The 14,979-nt window shown below is 45.5% G+C and overlaps 1 protein-coding gene across 1 annotated transcript in view; it reads right to left on the bottom strand.

The window, feature by feature from the left end:
* LOC139387220 (A-type potassium channel modulatory protein DPP6-like) overlaps nucleotides 1-6,555 on the bottom strand; it is a 218,379-nt gene extending 211,824 nt beyond the window's left edge. Inside the window, exon 1 of the mRNA XM_071133301.1 lies at nucleotides 6,443-6,555. Within this exon, the coding sequence (XP_070989402.1) occupies nucleotides 6,443-6,470 (28 nt within the window). The 5' untranslated portion in view covers nucleotides 6,471-6,555. The remainder of the gene's footprint in view (nucleotides 1-6,442) is intronic.
* Nucleotides 6,556-14,979: the final 8,424 nt, after the last annotated feature.

Consider the following 14,979-nt stretch of genomic DNA (forward strand, 5'->3'; position numbering starts at 1 on the left):
ATTGTGTCCCACTTGTTGTTGATTCTTCACAAAAAAATACAGTTTTATATCTTTATGTTTGAAGCCTGAAATGTGGCAAAAGGTCGCAAAGTTCAAGGGGGCCGAATACTTTCGCAAGGCACTGTATGTATTCTACATTATACTATAACATCAGTCTAACTGAATTTGGATGTTGTATATTGTGTTGGTTGAATGTTCCAGGCAGGTTCCCAAATGTTCTTTAGCTGGTGAACTTATTCTTGTGTTGGGTAATGTTAGCTGGTTTAGAAGATGTTGGCACTGTGGCGATGTTGGCAGGAATGATAGGTTTGGGGAGCTGTGACTCTGGTTCCTTGTAGACAACCGTCTGGTCCACACCACAGCCAGGCGGACAAGCCTCTTCCTGAAGTGGTGGGTTCTGGGCTTGTACCCTTTCTTTACCACCCACTGCATCAACCTCTTGCAGAATATTTGTTGGTACAGCAAGTCTTCTGGAAAGACATGAAGACTGATCATGAGGATGTGTAGCCATACAAGAAACCATGGTCATCTGTAAACAAAAAAGGATACAGTAGACTGTTATGTGTTTTGTTACACTCAGAGTCAATCATGGGGCATTGAAATGGGCTGTTAACAAAGATGTGAAAAGTTTTGTCGTGTTTAAGCACCGGCAGTTACGAATGTAACTATGGTTCTACGAATACCTGGAAGACCGTCAGTACATTAAAAGTATGGATTATATCCCTCGCGGGGCTCCGCGCAGGTTGAGTAATAATAACAACTAAGTCACGCTTGTGACGTGACAGAGTGGGAATGTAACCTTAGTTACATTCGTAACTTCCGTTCTACTTCATACCTTTCAGGCCGTCTGTACGGTTGAAAGTATGGATGACTCATACCAACAAGGTCACGAGGAATAGCACTACTAACCTCTGATAAATGCACCAGTGCCACTGTAAAAATGGAAGAGCCCATGGTGTGGCAGGATGCGACGTTAACTTTGTCATTCCTTGAGAACATGCAAGGCGACGACCAAGTAGAAGCTGCACATATCTTATTCAGGGGGACGCCTCTCAGCAAAGCCTCTCAGGATGTGGCGACACTTCTGGTTGAGTGACATATCACACCTTCTGGGACAAAGAGCCCTACACCCCAGTAGGCCTGAGTGATGACATCTACAACCCAGTGTGAAAGCAAGACCTTTTGACTTCCCACCAAAGGAAAGAAAGAGCTGGTCTGACTTCCTGTAGTGCTTCAAGGCTTGCATATAGTGTTTTAGGGAATGGACTGAACACAGGAGATTTTCTCGCTCCTATTCCTAATTCTGGAAAGGAGGGGGGCAGTAGGCCGCCAGCTCGATGGCTTGATTGATGTGAAGGGGTGATAAAATCTTAGGAAAAAGGTCTGGATAGGTGTGACCTTATGGCCCTATGTTGTCCGCTTTCTATCGTAGGCAGACCGGGCACATAGAGAGCGTGTGGAGCTCACTCACACATTTCGTTGTCCAACTTCTCCGTATGCTCGAAAGGAGGTCCCAGGATGCTGCGCGGACAGTCCTGGGGGGATGCAGCCTGCGGACACCTTGTAAGAATTGGTAGTGGGCTCCTGCCGTTTTTCCATCGATGCGTAAATGGTTAGCCTATATGGCTGAGGCATTCCCCTTCAAGGTAGAGGCAGAGCGACCTGAGTCCAGTAGTTTCTGAAGGAAGCTCAGTGTAACAGGTACAGAGCAGGACACAGGTTCCTCCCCCCTGGTAGAGCACCATTCGGTAAACAGCTTCCAGCGACCAGCATACATCATCCTGGTCGACGGGGCTCTGGCATTCTGTAACGGATCGCAGGATCGCAGCCGATCAGTAGAGGGTCGGCTCTTCAGAGGCCACGCCCATAGCTATAGTTGGTCTGGGCTGGGATGCCATATCCTGCCGTCCAACTGTGAGAACAGGTCCTGTCTGCGAGGGAGTTGCCATGGCTCCAGAAGAGGGTTGGAAACCAGGGTCTCTCTGGCTGTCTGGGGGCTACAAGCAGTAGCCTGTGCTGAGCCTGAGAGACCATGTGCAGCATTGCTAAGTACAGAGGGGTTGGAGGGAAAGTATACAGTAGGCCCTCTGGCCATGTGTGAGATAAGGCGTTCACGCCCAGGGAGAACCAGAGGGAGCAGTTGGATGTTTGCTCTGAGGCGAACAGGCGAACGTATGCTGTTCCGAACCGCTGCCATATCATCTTCACTACTTGTGGATGAAGTCTCTATTCCCCCGGGTGTGGTATCTGTTGCATTCACCTTGCCTGGGAGATTAATGGCTCGTAGAGAGGCCAGATGTGGTAGGGCCCATATCAAGAGTTGTTGGGCCACATGTAGATACCGTACAGACCTCGTTTCGATTTGATGGTTGATGTGGAACACTGTCGATGTATTGTCGTGTGTATTGTCCGGCAGAAAGTGATTCAGGGCTAGGTAAACTGTCTGAAGTTCAAGCATGTTGATGTGCACTTTCCTCTCAGCGAGGGCACCACTCTCCCCGTACAGACCTGTGTTGCTACACTGCTCCCTAGCCTGTTAGAGAAGCGTCAGTCATCACTTTTTATTTTTTATTTCACCTTTATTTAACCAGGTAGGCTAGTTGAGAACAAGTTCTCATTTGCAACTGCGACCTGGCCAAGATAAAGCATAGCAGTGTGAACAGACAACACAGAGTTACACATGGAGTAAACAATTAACAAGTCAGTAACACAGTAGAAAAAAAAGGGGAGTCTATATACATTGTGTGCAAAAGGCATGAGGAGGTAGGCGAATAATTACAATTTTGCAGATTAACAACACTGGAGTGATAAATGATCAGATGGTCATGTACAGGTAGAGATATTGGTGTGCAAAAGAGCAGAAAAGTAAATAAATGAACAGTATGGGGATGAGGTAGGTAAAAATGGGTGGGCTGTTTACCGATACATACATACTGTTTACCGATACTTACATACAGACTATGTACAGCTGCAGCGCTCGGTTAGCTGCTCAGATAGCAGATGTTTGAAGTTGGTGAGGGAGATAAAAGTCCCCAACTTCAGCGATTTTTGCAATTCGTTCCAGTCACAGGCAGCAGAGAACTGGAACGAAAGGCGGCCAAATGAGGTGTTGGCTTTAGGGATGATCAGTGAGATACACCTGCTGGAGCGCGTGCTACGGATGGATGGGTGTTGCCATCGTGACCAGTGAACTGAGATAAGGCGGAGCTTTACCTAGCATGGACTTGTAGATGACCTGGAGCCAGTGGGTCTGGCGACGAATATGTAACGAGGGCCAGCCGACTAGAGCATACAAGTCGCAGTGGTGGGTGGTATAAGGTGCTTTAGTGACAAAACGGATGGCACTGTGATAAACTGCATCCAGTTTGCTGAGTAGAGTGTTGGAAGCAATTTTGTAGATGACATCGCCAAAGTCGAGGATCGGTAGGATAGTCAGTTTTACTAGGGTAAGTTTGGCGGCGTGAGTGAAGTGCGGAATAGAAAGCCGACTCTTGATTTGATTTTCGATTGGAGATGTTTGATATGAGTCTGGAAGGAGAGTTTGCAGTCTAGCCAGACACCTAGGTACTTATAGATGTCCACATATTCAAGCTCGGAACCATCCAGGGTGGTGATGCTGGTCAGGCGTGCGGGTGCAGGCAGCGAACGGTTGAAAAGCATGCATTTGGTTTTACTAGCGTTTAAGAGCAGTTGGAGGCCACGGAAGGAGTGTTGTATGGCATTGAAGCTCGTTTGGAGGTTAGATAGCACAGTGTCCAAGGACGGGCCGGAAGTATATAGAATGGTGTCGTCTGCGTAGAGGTGGATCAGGGAATCGCCCGCAGCAAGAGCAACATCATTGATATATACAGAGAAAAGAGTCGGCCCGAGGATTGAACCCTGTGGCACCCCCATAGAGACTGCCAGAGGACCGGACAGCATGCCTTCCGATTTGACACACTGAACTCTGTCTGCAAAGTAATTCTTGAACCAGGCAAGGCAGTCATCCGAAAAACCGAGGCTACTGAGTCTGCCGATAAGAATATGGTGATTGACAGAGTCGAAAGCCTTGGCAAGGTCGATGAAGACGGCTGCACAGTACTGTCTTTTATCGATGGCGGTTATGATATCGTTTAGTACCTTGAGCGTGGCTGAGGTGCACCCGTGACCGGCTCGGAAACCAGATTGCACAGCGGAGAAGGTACGGTGGGATTCGAGATGGTCAGTGACCTGTTTGTTGATTTGGCTTTCGAAGACCTTAGATAGGCAGGGCAGGATGGATATAGGTCTGTAACAGTTTGGGTCCAGGGTGTCTCCCCCTTTGAAGAGGGGGATGACTGCGGCAGCTTTCCAATCCTTGGGGATCTCAGACGATATGAAAGAGAGGTTGAACAGGCTGGTAATAGGGGTTGCGACAATGGCGGCGGATAGTTTCAAAAATAGAGGGTCCAGATTGTCAAGCCCAGCTGATTTGTACGGGTCCAGGTTTTGCAGCTCTTTCAGAACATCTGCTATCTGGATTTGGGTAAAGGAGAACCTGGAGAGGCTTGAGCGAGTAGCTGCGGGGGGGGCGGAGCTGTTGGCCGAGGTTGGAGTAGCCAGGCGGAAGGCATGGCCAGCCGTTGAGAAATGCTTGTTGAAGTTTTCGATAATCGTGGATTTATCGGTGGTGACCGTGTTACCTAGCCTCAGTGCAGTGGGCAGCTGGGAGGAGGTGCTCTTGTTCTCCATGGACTTCACAGTGTCCCAGAACTTTTTGGAGTTGGAGCTACAGGATGCAAACTTCTGCCTGAAGAAGCTGGCCTTAGCTTTCCTGACTGACTGCATGTATTGGTTCCTGACTTCCCTGAACAGTTGCATATCGCGGGGACTATTCGATGCTATTGCAGTACGCCACAGGATGTTTTTGTGCTGGTCGAGGGCAGTCAGGTCTGGAGTGAACCAAGGGCTATATCTGTTCATAGTTCTGCATTTTTTGAACGGAGCATGCTCATCTAAAATGGTGAGGAAGTTACTTTTAAAGAATGACCAGGCATCCTCAACTGACGGGATGAGGTCAATGTCCTTCCAGGATACCCGGGCCAGGTCGATTAGAAAGGCCTGCTCACAGAAGTGTTTTAGGGAGCGTTTGACAGTGATGAGGGGTGGTCGTTTGACTGCGGCTCCGTAGCGGATACAGGCAATGAGGCAGTGATCGCTGAGATCCTGGTTGAAGACAGCGGAGGTGTATTTGGAGGGCCAGTTGGTCAGGATGACGTCTATGAGGGTGCCCTTGTTTACAGATTTAGGGTTGTACCTGGTGGGTTCCTTGATGATTTGTGTGAGATTGAGGGCATCTAGCTTAGATTGTAGGACTGCCGGGGTGTTAAGCATATCCCAGTTTAGGTCACCTAACAGAACAAACTCTGAAGCTAGATGGGGGGCGATAAATTCACAAATGGTGTCCAGGGCACAGCTGGGAGCTGAGGGGGGTCGGTAGCAGGCGGCAACAGTGAGAGACTTATTTCTGGAGAGAATAATTTTCAAAATTAGTAGTTCGAACTGTTTGGGTATGGACCTGGAAAGTATGACATTACTTTGCAGGCTATCTCTGCAGTAGACTGCAACTCCTCCCCCTTTGGCAGTTCTATCTTGACGGAAAATGTTATAGTTGGGTATGGAAATCTCCGAATTTTTGGTAGCCTTCCTGATCCAGGATTCAGACACGGCAAGGACATCAGGGTTAGCAGAGTGTGCTAAAGCAGTGAGTAAAACAAACTTAGGGAGGAGGCTTCTGATGTTGACATGCATGAAACCAAGGCTTTTTCGATCGCAGAATTCAACAAATGAGGGTGCCTGGGGACATGCAGGGCCTGTGTTTACCTCCACATCACCCGCGGAACAGAGGAGGAGTAGAATGAGGGTGCGGCTAAAGGCTATCAAAACTGGTCGCCTAGAGCGTTGGGGACAGAGAATAAAAGGAGCAGATTTCTGGGCATGGTAGAATATATTCAGGGCATAATGCGCAGACAGGGGTATGGTGGGGTGCGGGTACAGCGGAGGTAAGCCCAGGCACTGGGTGATGATGAGAGAGGTTGTATCACTGGACATGCTGGTTGTAATGGGTGAGGTCACCGCATGTGTGGGAGGTGGGACAAAGGAGGTATCAGGGGTATGAAGAGTGGAACTAGGGGCTCCATTGTAAACTAAAACAATGATAACTAACCTGAACAACAGTATACAAGGCATATTGACATTTGAGAGAGACATACAGCGAGGCATACAGTAATCACAGGTGTTGAATTGGGAGAGCTAACTAAAACAGTAGCTAAAACAGTAGGTGAGACAACAACAGCTAATCAGCTAGCACAACAACAGCAGGTAAAATGGCGTTGACTAGGCAGGGAGGGTCGGATTAACTACACACAGAGCCTGAGTGCGGCTGGGGCCGACAGATAAAACATAAACAAGCAGAATGGAGTACCGTGATTAATGGACAGTCCAGCATGCATCAGCTATGTAGCCAAGTGATCAGTGTCCAGGGGGCAGCGGTGGATGGGGCAGGGAAGCTGGACTGGCGAGTATTATCCAGGTTAAAAAACTGGCTGGCTGTGCAGAAGGTAAAAGGTAAAAGCCGCTAGCAGTGGCTAACAATGACTGAATAGCTTGTAGCTAGTTAGCTGGTTAGCTTCTGGAGGTTCTTGAGTGTGTTCTAAAAATTAAAAATAATAGCGATTCCGTATCACATTGGGTGAGGCAGGTTACCGGAAGGTATAAACAAAATAAAAATCGAAAAGAGATTGAAAGTAAATATGGGTCCAGTGAGTGTTTGGGACGCGACGATTCAGACGGTTAGCAGGCCTGTGCTAACAAATGAACAGTTAGTAGGCCGGGGCTAAACAAGGTAGCAGTTAGCGGACCGGGGCTAAACGAGGTAGCAGTTAGCGGACCGGGGCTAAACAAGCTAGCAGTTTGCAGGCCGAATTAGCAAGCAAGGAGATAGCAAGGGCTAGAAAGTTAGCCTTTGGGGGGCGTCGCGAAGGGGTGAGTCTGTTTATGCCTCTTCATGCGGTGACATCACTAGTTCTCGCCTCACGGGAATTGATCAGAGAGGGACACCTGTAATCAGGTAGGTGCTCTCCCTCTATGGCCGCAGAGTAGATTAGCACGCACTTGTCACCTGTATTTTGGGGTCCAAAAGGAGGTTGTTGAACCACACTTAAAGAAAGCAGGTCGAATGGTGCCGCCGCGGAGGCCGCTGTGAGCATGCCCAAACATAGTCTTATTTATACGAAACACACACAAATGGCCATTGTTTGGTAAGCCAAGCTGACAACATACAGTGGCAGCTAGGTGGAGTTGGTAAACAAACTGACGACACACAGTGGTAGCGAGGTTGAGTTGGTAAACTAGCTAACTAGCTTGTAGCATGCTAGTAATACCAGGGGAGAGGGAATACCAGGAGGAGGCAATCCGAATCTCACGTTTTACAACTCAATCGCTGGTTGAAAACTGTTTTCTGCCCCTCCCAAAAGATAGAATTTGTAGATAATTGGCCCTCTTTCTGGGACTCACCCACAAACAGGACCAAGCCTGACCTGCTGAGGAGTGACGGACTCCATCCTAGCTGGAGGGGTGCTCTCATTTTATCTACCAACATAGACAGGGCTCTAACTCCTCTAGCTCCACAATGAAATAGGGTGCAGGCCAGGCAGCAGGCTGTTAGCCAGCCTGCCAGCATAGTGGAGTCTGTCACTAGCACAGTCAGTGTAGTCAGCTCAGCTATCACCATTGAGACCGTGTCTGTGCCTCGACCTGGGTTGGGCAAAACTAAACATGGCGGTGTTCGCCTTAGCAATCTCACTAGGATAAAGACCACCTCCATTCCTGTCATTATTGAAAGAGATCATGATACCTCACATCTCAAAATAGGGCTACTTAATGTTAGATCCCTTACTTCAAAGGCAATTATAGTCAATGAACTAATCACTGATCATAATCTTGATGTGATTGGCCTGACTGAAACATGGCTTAAGCCTGATGAATTTACTGTGTTAAATGAGGCCTCACCTCCTGGCTACACTAGTGACCATATCCCCCGTGCATCCCGCAAAGGCGGAGGTGTTGCTAACATTTACGATAGCAAATTTCAATTTACAAAAAAAAAATTGACGTTTTCGTCTTTTGAGCTTCTAGTCATGAAATCTATGCAGCCTACTCAATCACTTTTTATAGCTACTGTTTACAGGCCTCCTGGGCCATATACAGCGTTCCTCACTGAGTTCCCTGAATTCCTATCGGACCTTGTAGTCATAGCGGATAATATTCTAATCTTTGGTGACTTTAATATTCACATGGAAAAGTCCACAGACCCACTCCAAAAGGCTTTCGGAGCCATCATCGACTCAGTGGGTTTTGTCCAACATGTCTCTGGACCCACTCACTGTCACAGTCATACGCTGGACCTAGTTTTGTCCCATGGAATAAATGTTGTGGATCTTAATGTTTTTCCTCATAATCCTGGACTCTCGGACCACCATTTTATTACGTTTGCAATTGCAACAAATAATCTGCTCAAACCCCAACCAAGGATCATCAAAAGTCGTGCTATAAATTCACAGACAACACAAAGATTCCTTGATGTCCTTCCAGATTCCCTCTGTCTACCCAAGGACACCAGAGGACAAAAATCAGTTAACCACCTAACTGAGGAACTCAACTTAACCTTGCGCAATACCCTAGATGCAGTTGCACCCCTAAAAACTAAAAACATTTCTCATAAGAAACTAGCTAGCTCGCTAAGCTAATAACCTTCCTAGGACATGGTTATCTGACTAGTTTGCGTTTCAAATAGTCGAAGGACGACTAGTGCCCAATGGCTTCGATAACGAGCACAGCAGTGGAGGATATCTTGACAAGGTTAGCACCGGAGAACGGTGGCCAAAACACGCTAGCTGGTGGTTAGCGGGCTAAGTCAGCACAAGACAAGGAAGCCCGATATCCTAACATAAAAGGGATAGGTAGGGGAGAGCTGTCACACAGATTTGGAGGACGAATTTGGCACTCTGACGCACAGGTCACAGGCTGTTGGACAGACTGACAGTACACACAACTCACACATAGTTTAGCTTACCCTTCTGGGACCTGGGAAGATGCAATCTGAAAAATAAGAGCCGCGTTGCAGTCAACTTCCGCAATACGGCTAAGCCAACTTTGAGCGAAGAAATAAGAGACAGTGTGTGGTCTGTCGTACGGTTTTATATGAACCGCAGGCACGTCCTCCCACGCTGTCACGTCACCATCGTGACTTTGTTGTTATTATTACTCGACCTGCGAGGAGTGCCAAGGATGTAATCCATACTTTCAACTGTACTGACGGACTAAGAGGTATGAAGTAGAACTATAGTTTTGATGTTGAGTAGACAAGCACTGCCAACAACAGAGTAAATAGGCTAGAAGAGTATACTAACAGCACCACTCCCCCGTGCCAAAGAATTGATTGCAAGGGTGACAAGTTTGAGCAGCACATGGCTTGTAGACCATTTATTGTATTAGTGATTTTGTTTTCTCAAGGGTGTATTGCTGAAATTGGTGCTAATGCCACAGCAGAAGTTGATGGGATTGGACTCGAAATAGAACACATAGTCATGTTAGCCTCTGCAGTAGTTAGTTAGCTAGCTGGCTAATGATTAGATATGTTCCAGTAAGCTGTAGCTAACATAACCTACCAACACTAAAGTTAGCTTGCAAAGTTACAAATAACTTCGCCAGATAGCAGCTGGCTAAATACACTGCTCAAAAAAATTAAGGGAACACTAAAATAACACATCCTAGATCTGAATGAATGAAATATTCTTATTAAATACTTTTTTCTTTAGATAGTTGAATGTGCTGACAACAAAATGACACAAAAATTGTCAATGGAAATCAAATTTATCAACCCATAGAGGTCTGGATTTGGAGTCACACTCAAAATTAAAGTGGAAAACCACACTACAGGCTGATCCAACTTTGATGTAATGTCCTTAAAACAAGTCAAAATGTGGCTCAGTAGTGTGTGTGGCCTCCACATCCCTGTATGACCTCCCTACAATGCCTGGGCATGCTCCTGATGAGGTGGCGGATGATCTCCTGAGGGATCTCCTCCCAGACCTGGACTAAAGCATCCGCCAACTCCTGGACAGTCTGTGGTGCAACGTGGCATTGGTGGATGGAGCGAGACATGATGTCCCAGATGTGCTCAATGGGATTCAGGTCTGGGAGGAACGGGCGGGCTAGTCCATAGCATCAATGCCTTACTCTTGCAGGAACTGCAGACACACTCTAGCCACATGAGGTCTAGCATTGTCTTGCATTAGGAGGAACCCAGGGCCAACCGTACCAGCATATGGTCTTACAAGGGGTCTGAGGATCTCATCTCGGTACCTAATGGCAGTCAGGCTACCTCTGGCGAGCACATGGAGGGCTGTGCGGCCCCCCAAAGAAATGCCACCCCACACCATGACTGACCCACCGCCAAACCGGTCATGCTGGAAGATGTTGCAGGCAGCAGAAAGTTCTCCACGGCGTCTCCAGACTCTGTCACGTCTGTCACGTGCTCAGTGTGAACCTGCTTTCATCTGTGAAGAGCACAGGGTGCCAGTGGCAAATTTGCCAATCTTGGTGTTCTCTGGCAAATGCCAAACGTCCTGCATGGTGTTGGGCTGTAAGCACAACCCCCACCTGTGGACGTCGGGCCCTTATACCACCCTCATGGAGTCTGTTTCTGACTGTTTGAGCAGACACATGCACATTTGTGGCCTGCTGGAGGTCATTTTGCAGGGCTCTGGCAGTGCTCCTCCTGCTCCTCCTTGCACAAAGGCGGAGGTAGCGGTCCTGCTGCTGGGTTGTTGCCCTCCTACGGCCTCCTCCATGTCTCCTGATGTACTGGCCTGTCTCCTGGTATTGCCTCCATGCTCTGGACACTACGCTGACAGACACAGCAAACCTTCTTGCCACAGCTCGCATTGATGTGCCATCCTGGTTGAGCTGCACTACCTGAGTCACTTGTGTGGGTTGTAGACTCCGTCTCATGCTACCACTAGAGTGAAAGCACCGGCAGCATTCAAAAGTGACCAAAACATCAGCCAGGAAGCATAGGAACTGAGAAGTGGTCTGTGGTCCCGACCTGCAGAACCACTTCTTCATTGGGGGTGTCTTGCCTATAATTTCCACCTGTTGTCTATTCCATTTGCACAACAGCATGTGAAATGTATTGTCAATCAGTGTTGCTTCCTAAGTGGACAGTTTGATTTCACAGGAGTGTGATTGACTTGGAGTTGCATTGTGTTGTTTAAGTGTTCCCTTTTTTTTTTTTTTTTTTTTTTGAGCAGTGTACATTGACTGGCTTTGGAATCTCTGGCCAGCGTAGTATGAAAGCTAGTATGAAAGCCGACCAGCTCTATTCGGTCTCATGTAGCAACATTTGAAATTATGTTTTTTACATTGGATAAAAGTAGAGACTCAGAGCATTTAAAAAAAATATCATACACTACAATTGAGGAACAATATGAAAGTAATTCTGCTTTGAAAGTTGATAAACCTGTAACCTTGATTTTGAGAAAATGGCCCGTGAATATTTTGGTACGTACTGGAGAGCTCGTCATTGTCTGCACCCATTCAACATCATTCACACCCTCATAAGCTTTAGCCCCACCCATCTCTTTAAGAATTCTTATCTGAGGCTATGTACTAAACAACCAAAGATTTCAAGATTAAAGGCTGGCTTACACTACGGATGTGTTCATAAATTTAATCTGGAGTGCCAGAGTGTGCTCTTGGCGTTTGTAAACTCAGAACGTTGTCAGATTGTCCATTCATAAAGCGTTTCGTTCTCGGAGAGGTAGGGTTGATCTGAGTGTTCTGACCCTAACAACAGCAGTCAAGCACCCAAGCTAACTGGATAACGTTGGCTAGCTTGCTAGCTACTTCCAGACACAAATGAGAGAACAGCTCACTCTGACCATTTTACTTGCCATAGCAGAGCTGGTCAGACTGTTTGTATGTTTTCCAGAGCATTGGTGACTGCAACTGTGCTGCTGCCAATCATTTTGTTACGCTTTTATGCCAACATTTACTGACACCGGCCATATTCAATGGGTGTTGAACGTTCGTAAATTTTTCAGTTATTCTGCGCTCTGGCACACTCAGACGAAAATAGATAGCGAATTTACCAGCTACGTCTATGTCGCAGTGACGTCATAAACATTCTATTGAAAAAGTTACTTGCATAGTGGAGTCTTTTGTTTAGACATGTAGCTAGCTAGCTCAAAAATTAACCATTATCCCAACTCATAAGGTTACTACCCTGCATGAATCTGCAGGTAGCTAACCAACCAGGTTCAATGTTAGATAGCTAACATTAGGCAATGCAATGGGCTCTGAAATACGAATAATATTACACAGATCATACACATAACATTAGCTAGCTAGCCAGGTAACATTAGCTTGCTAAGTAACAGTACACATTAACTTGAAATTTAAACAACTTTCTGACAAAATTAGAAACGTGATTTCTGAAAATGGAGCTAGCTAGACTCTCTTACCCGTACACATGGATGGACGCTTCTCCCTCTCTGTCACGGGTGCCATGGTTGCCCTTAGTTTGAAGATGTAATCCGGATGTGTTTTATGTGTTCTCTTTTCAACTCCATCTGCATATTTGCAATCAAAAGCCAGAATTCTCTCCATCTCCTGAGCTATCATTCTCCACTGATTTCAGAACTTGGTCCTCCAGAAAGTGGAGAGCAACACTTATGCAGTTCTACTACGTGATATCTTTAATTTAAAAAAAGCTGTGTTAGAAAGGATTACCTACACATACTGACCAGCTCATATTATAGACAGAAACGTGCTACATGGCAGACCAATCCGAACTCATCTCTCGGCATGTCCAGCCCACTCATTATCTCCATGGCTAAACCAACTAGGCTCGTAATTTAACAATTGTACTTGTATTTACAGATGGCATACAAGTATGTTATTAAGTCATATGAAAGTTCACATGTTCCAGAAGGCATTTCTGCCAAAAAACACATTTTTATTTAAAACCAAGTTTACATTCAAATCGGGCTCCTGTGAAGTAGTGACGCTGGACATATGCCTAGTTTCCTGAAATGAGTCACAAATGTAGTTTGCTAACTAGCTAGCACTTTAGCTAGGTAACTTTAGCTATGTATTTTCTGCTGCGGCGATGTTGGCGGATGCCTTCCTCTTTGAAGTGAAGGGGAAAATCAATGGAACAGAATACATTTTCAACGTTCGACAACACCATCAGTTTCAAAATCCCAGAAATGCTGGCTATAAACACAGACATTTCGATATTTCTCAATATCAACTGGATCCACCTCCAACGGGGCGGTACTACATCCTGAAATTGCTAAGATTTCTGGATGTTGTGGTTTGATTTCAACCAGGAAATGTAAATGGCCTGTTTCTACCGGTGAGATGCAGAAACACTTGTATTTGCTTGTAGTGAGGAAATAATTGTATGACACATATGATATGTTAATAACATATGAATGGACAAATATAGTGAAACAGAGCAGCGGTGAAATGTCCCTTTAAGCGTAGCACAGAGAACTTTCGACCAACCTTTACTTGGCGATGCTTCCTTAATTCCAGACATGGAAGACAACAAGTCTTCTAAACTTCAATATCTAGCTACAGGGGGTTCTTTTAAATTGAGAAAATGGTCCGTTATTAAATTAAATCAATGTTTTGCTCCATGAAGTAATCCAACAATGGGTACGCCGCCATCGTGTCTATTTCCTGTCTCAATCAATGAGTGAAGATTTGAAATAGACATGAACGGACACTTTTCTAAATTGGAACCCCCTGCAACTAGACATGGAAGATTAGAAGACGTGTTGTCTTCCATGTCAGGAATAGAGGAAGCATCACCAAGTAAAGCTTGGTTTGAAAATCCTCTGTTCTACACTTATCATTAGCTACCTAATAACACCTATCAGCCAGCTGGAACAGTAATAATGGTCTGACTAGGTGATATTTTAAATAGCTACCCCATCTGATGATCTCCAGATACATTAAATAATCTGCAAACCACAGAAAAAAAGTAATCAGTGGTACAATTTTATGAAATATCATTTGGATGTTATCAAACTTCAATAAACAAACATTGATGATAAAGTAATGCCGTGTTCACACGTTAGTCGGAACTAGGAAACTAAGGTTTTTTGACTTGCTAACTGGTTGTAGTTATACACACGCTGCCTTCAAACAGTTAGCAATTCGAAAATGTCTGAGTTCTAACTAGGATGTAAACACTGCATAAATATACCTTGTGAGCATTTTGGACCACACCTGAATAGTGCTGAACAATTAGTGCTTTTTAAGGTCGGTTCAGTTTTGGTTAGATTATTAAAACATGAACTACACCATGCATTATGTGGTTTGAATGCTGTAACGACACAGAATAAAACAATGAATACAAGTCTCATTATGGTAGTGACTGCCCATTACTGCTTACCACTTATTAACCATAATTTATTCACATTACTTTAATAAAATATTTCAGTTGTTGTGTTTTACATTTTTTTTATTTGATTACTTTATTATTTAATTCCAAGTCATCATCTCATCTCTATAGAGCTGCTGCCTAACCTGTCTGACAAAATCACTGTTTTGTAGTTCTTCAACGTTAATAAGGCATAATTTTCTGACTGCTGAATACCAACTATCAATCACTTAGATGCTGAGTTTTCAGGGAGATACCTCCAGAAGCAACAGCTGCTCTCTATATCATGTTGCGATCCCACACTCTTCCACAGCAGCATAAAATAAAGAAATATACCGGACAATAGATGCGCACTAGATTATGGTTATTGTAGTTAATTACCACGTTACATGCGTTAACTATGTATAATATTGGTCTGTTGGAAACTACAACTCCATACTACATCGCACAGTTCAGACTGGATCTGATATCTCTCTCGAGAAACTGTGAAATGTGCGTATTGAGCT

The sequence above is a fragment of the Oncorhynchus clarkii genome, chromosome 28, assembly GCF_045791955.1.
Source record: "Oncorhynchus clarkii lewisi isolate Uvic-CL-2024 chromosome 28, UVic_Ocla_1.0, whole genome shotgun sequence".
Taxonomy (NCBI): domain Eukaryota; kingdom Metazoa; phylum Chordata; class Actinopteri; order Salmoniformes; family Salmonidae; genus Oncorhynchus; species Oncorhynchus clarkii.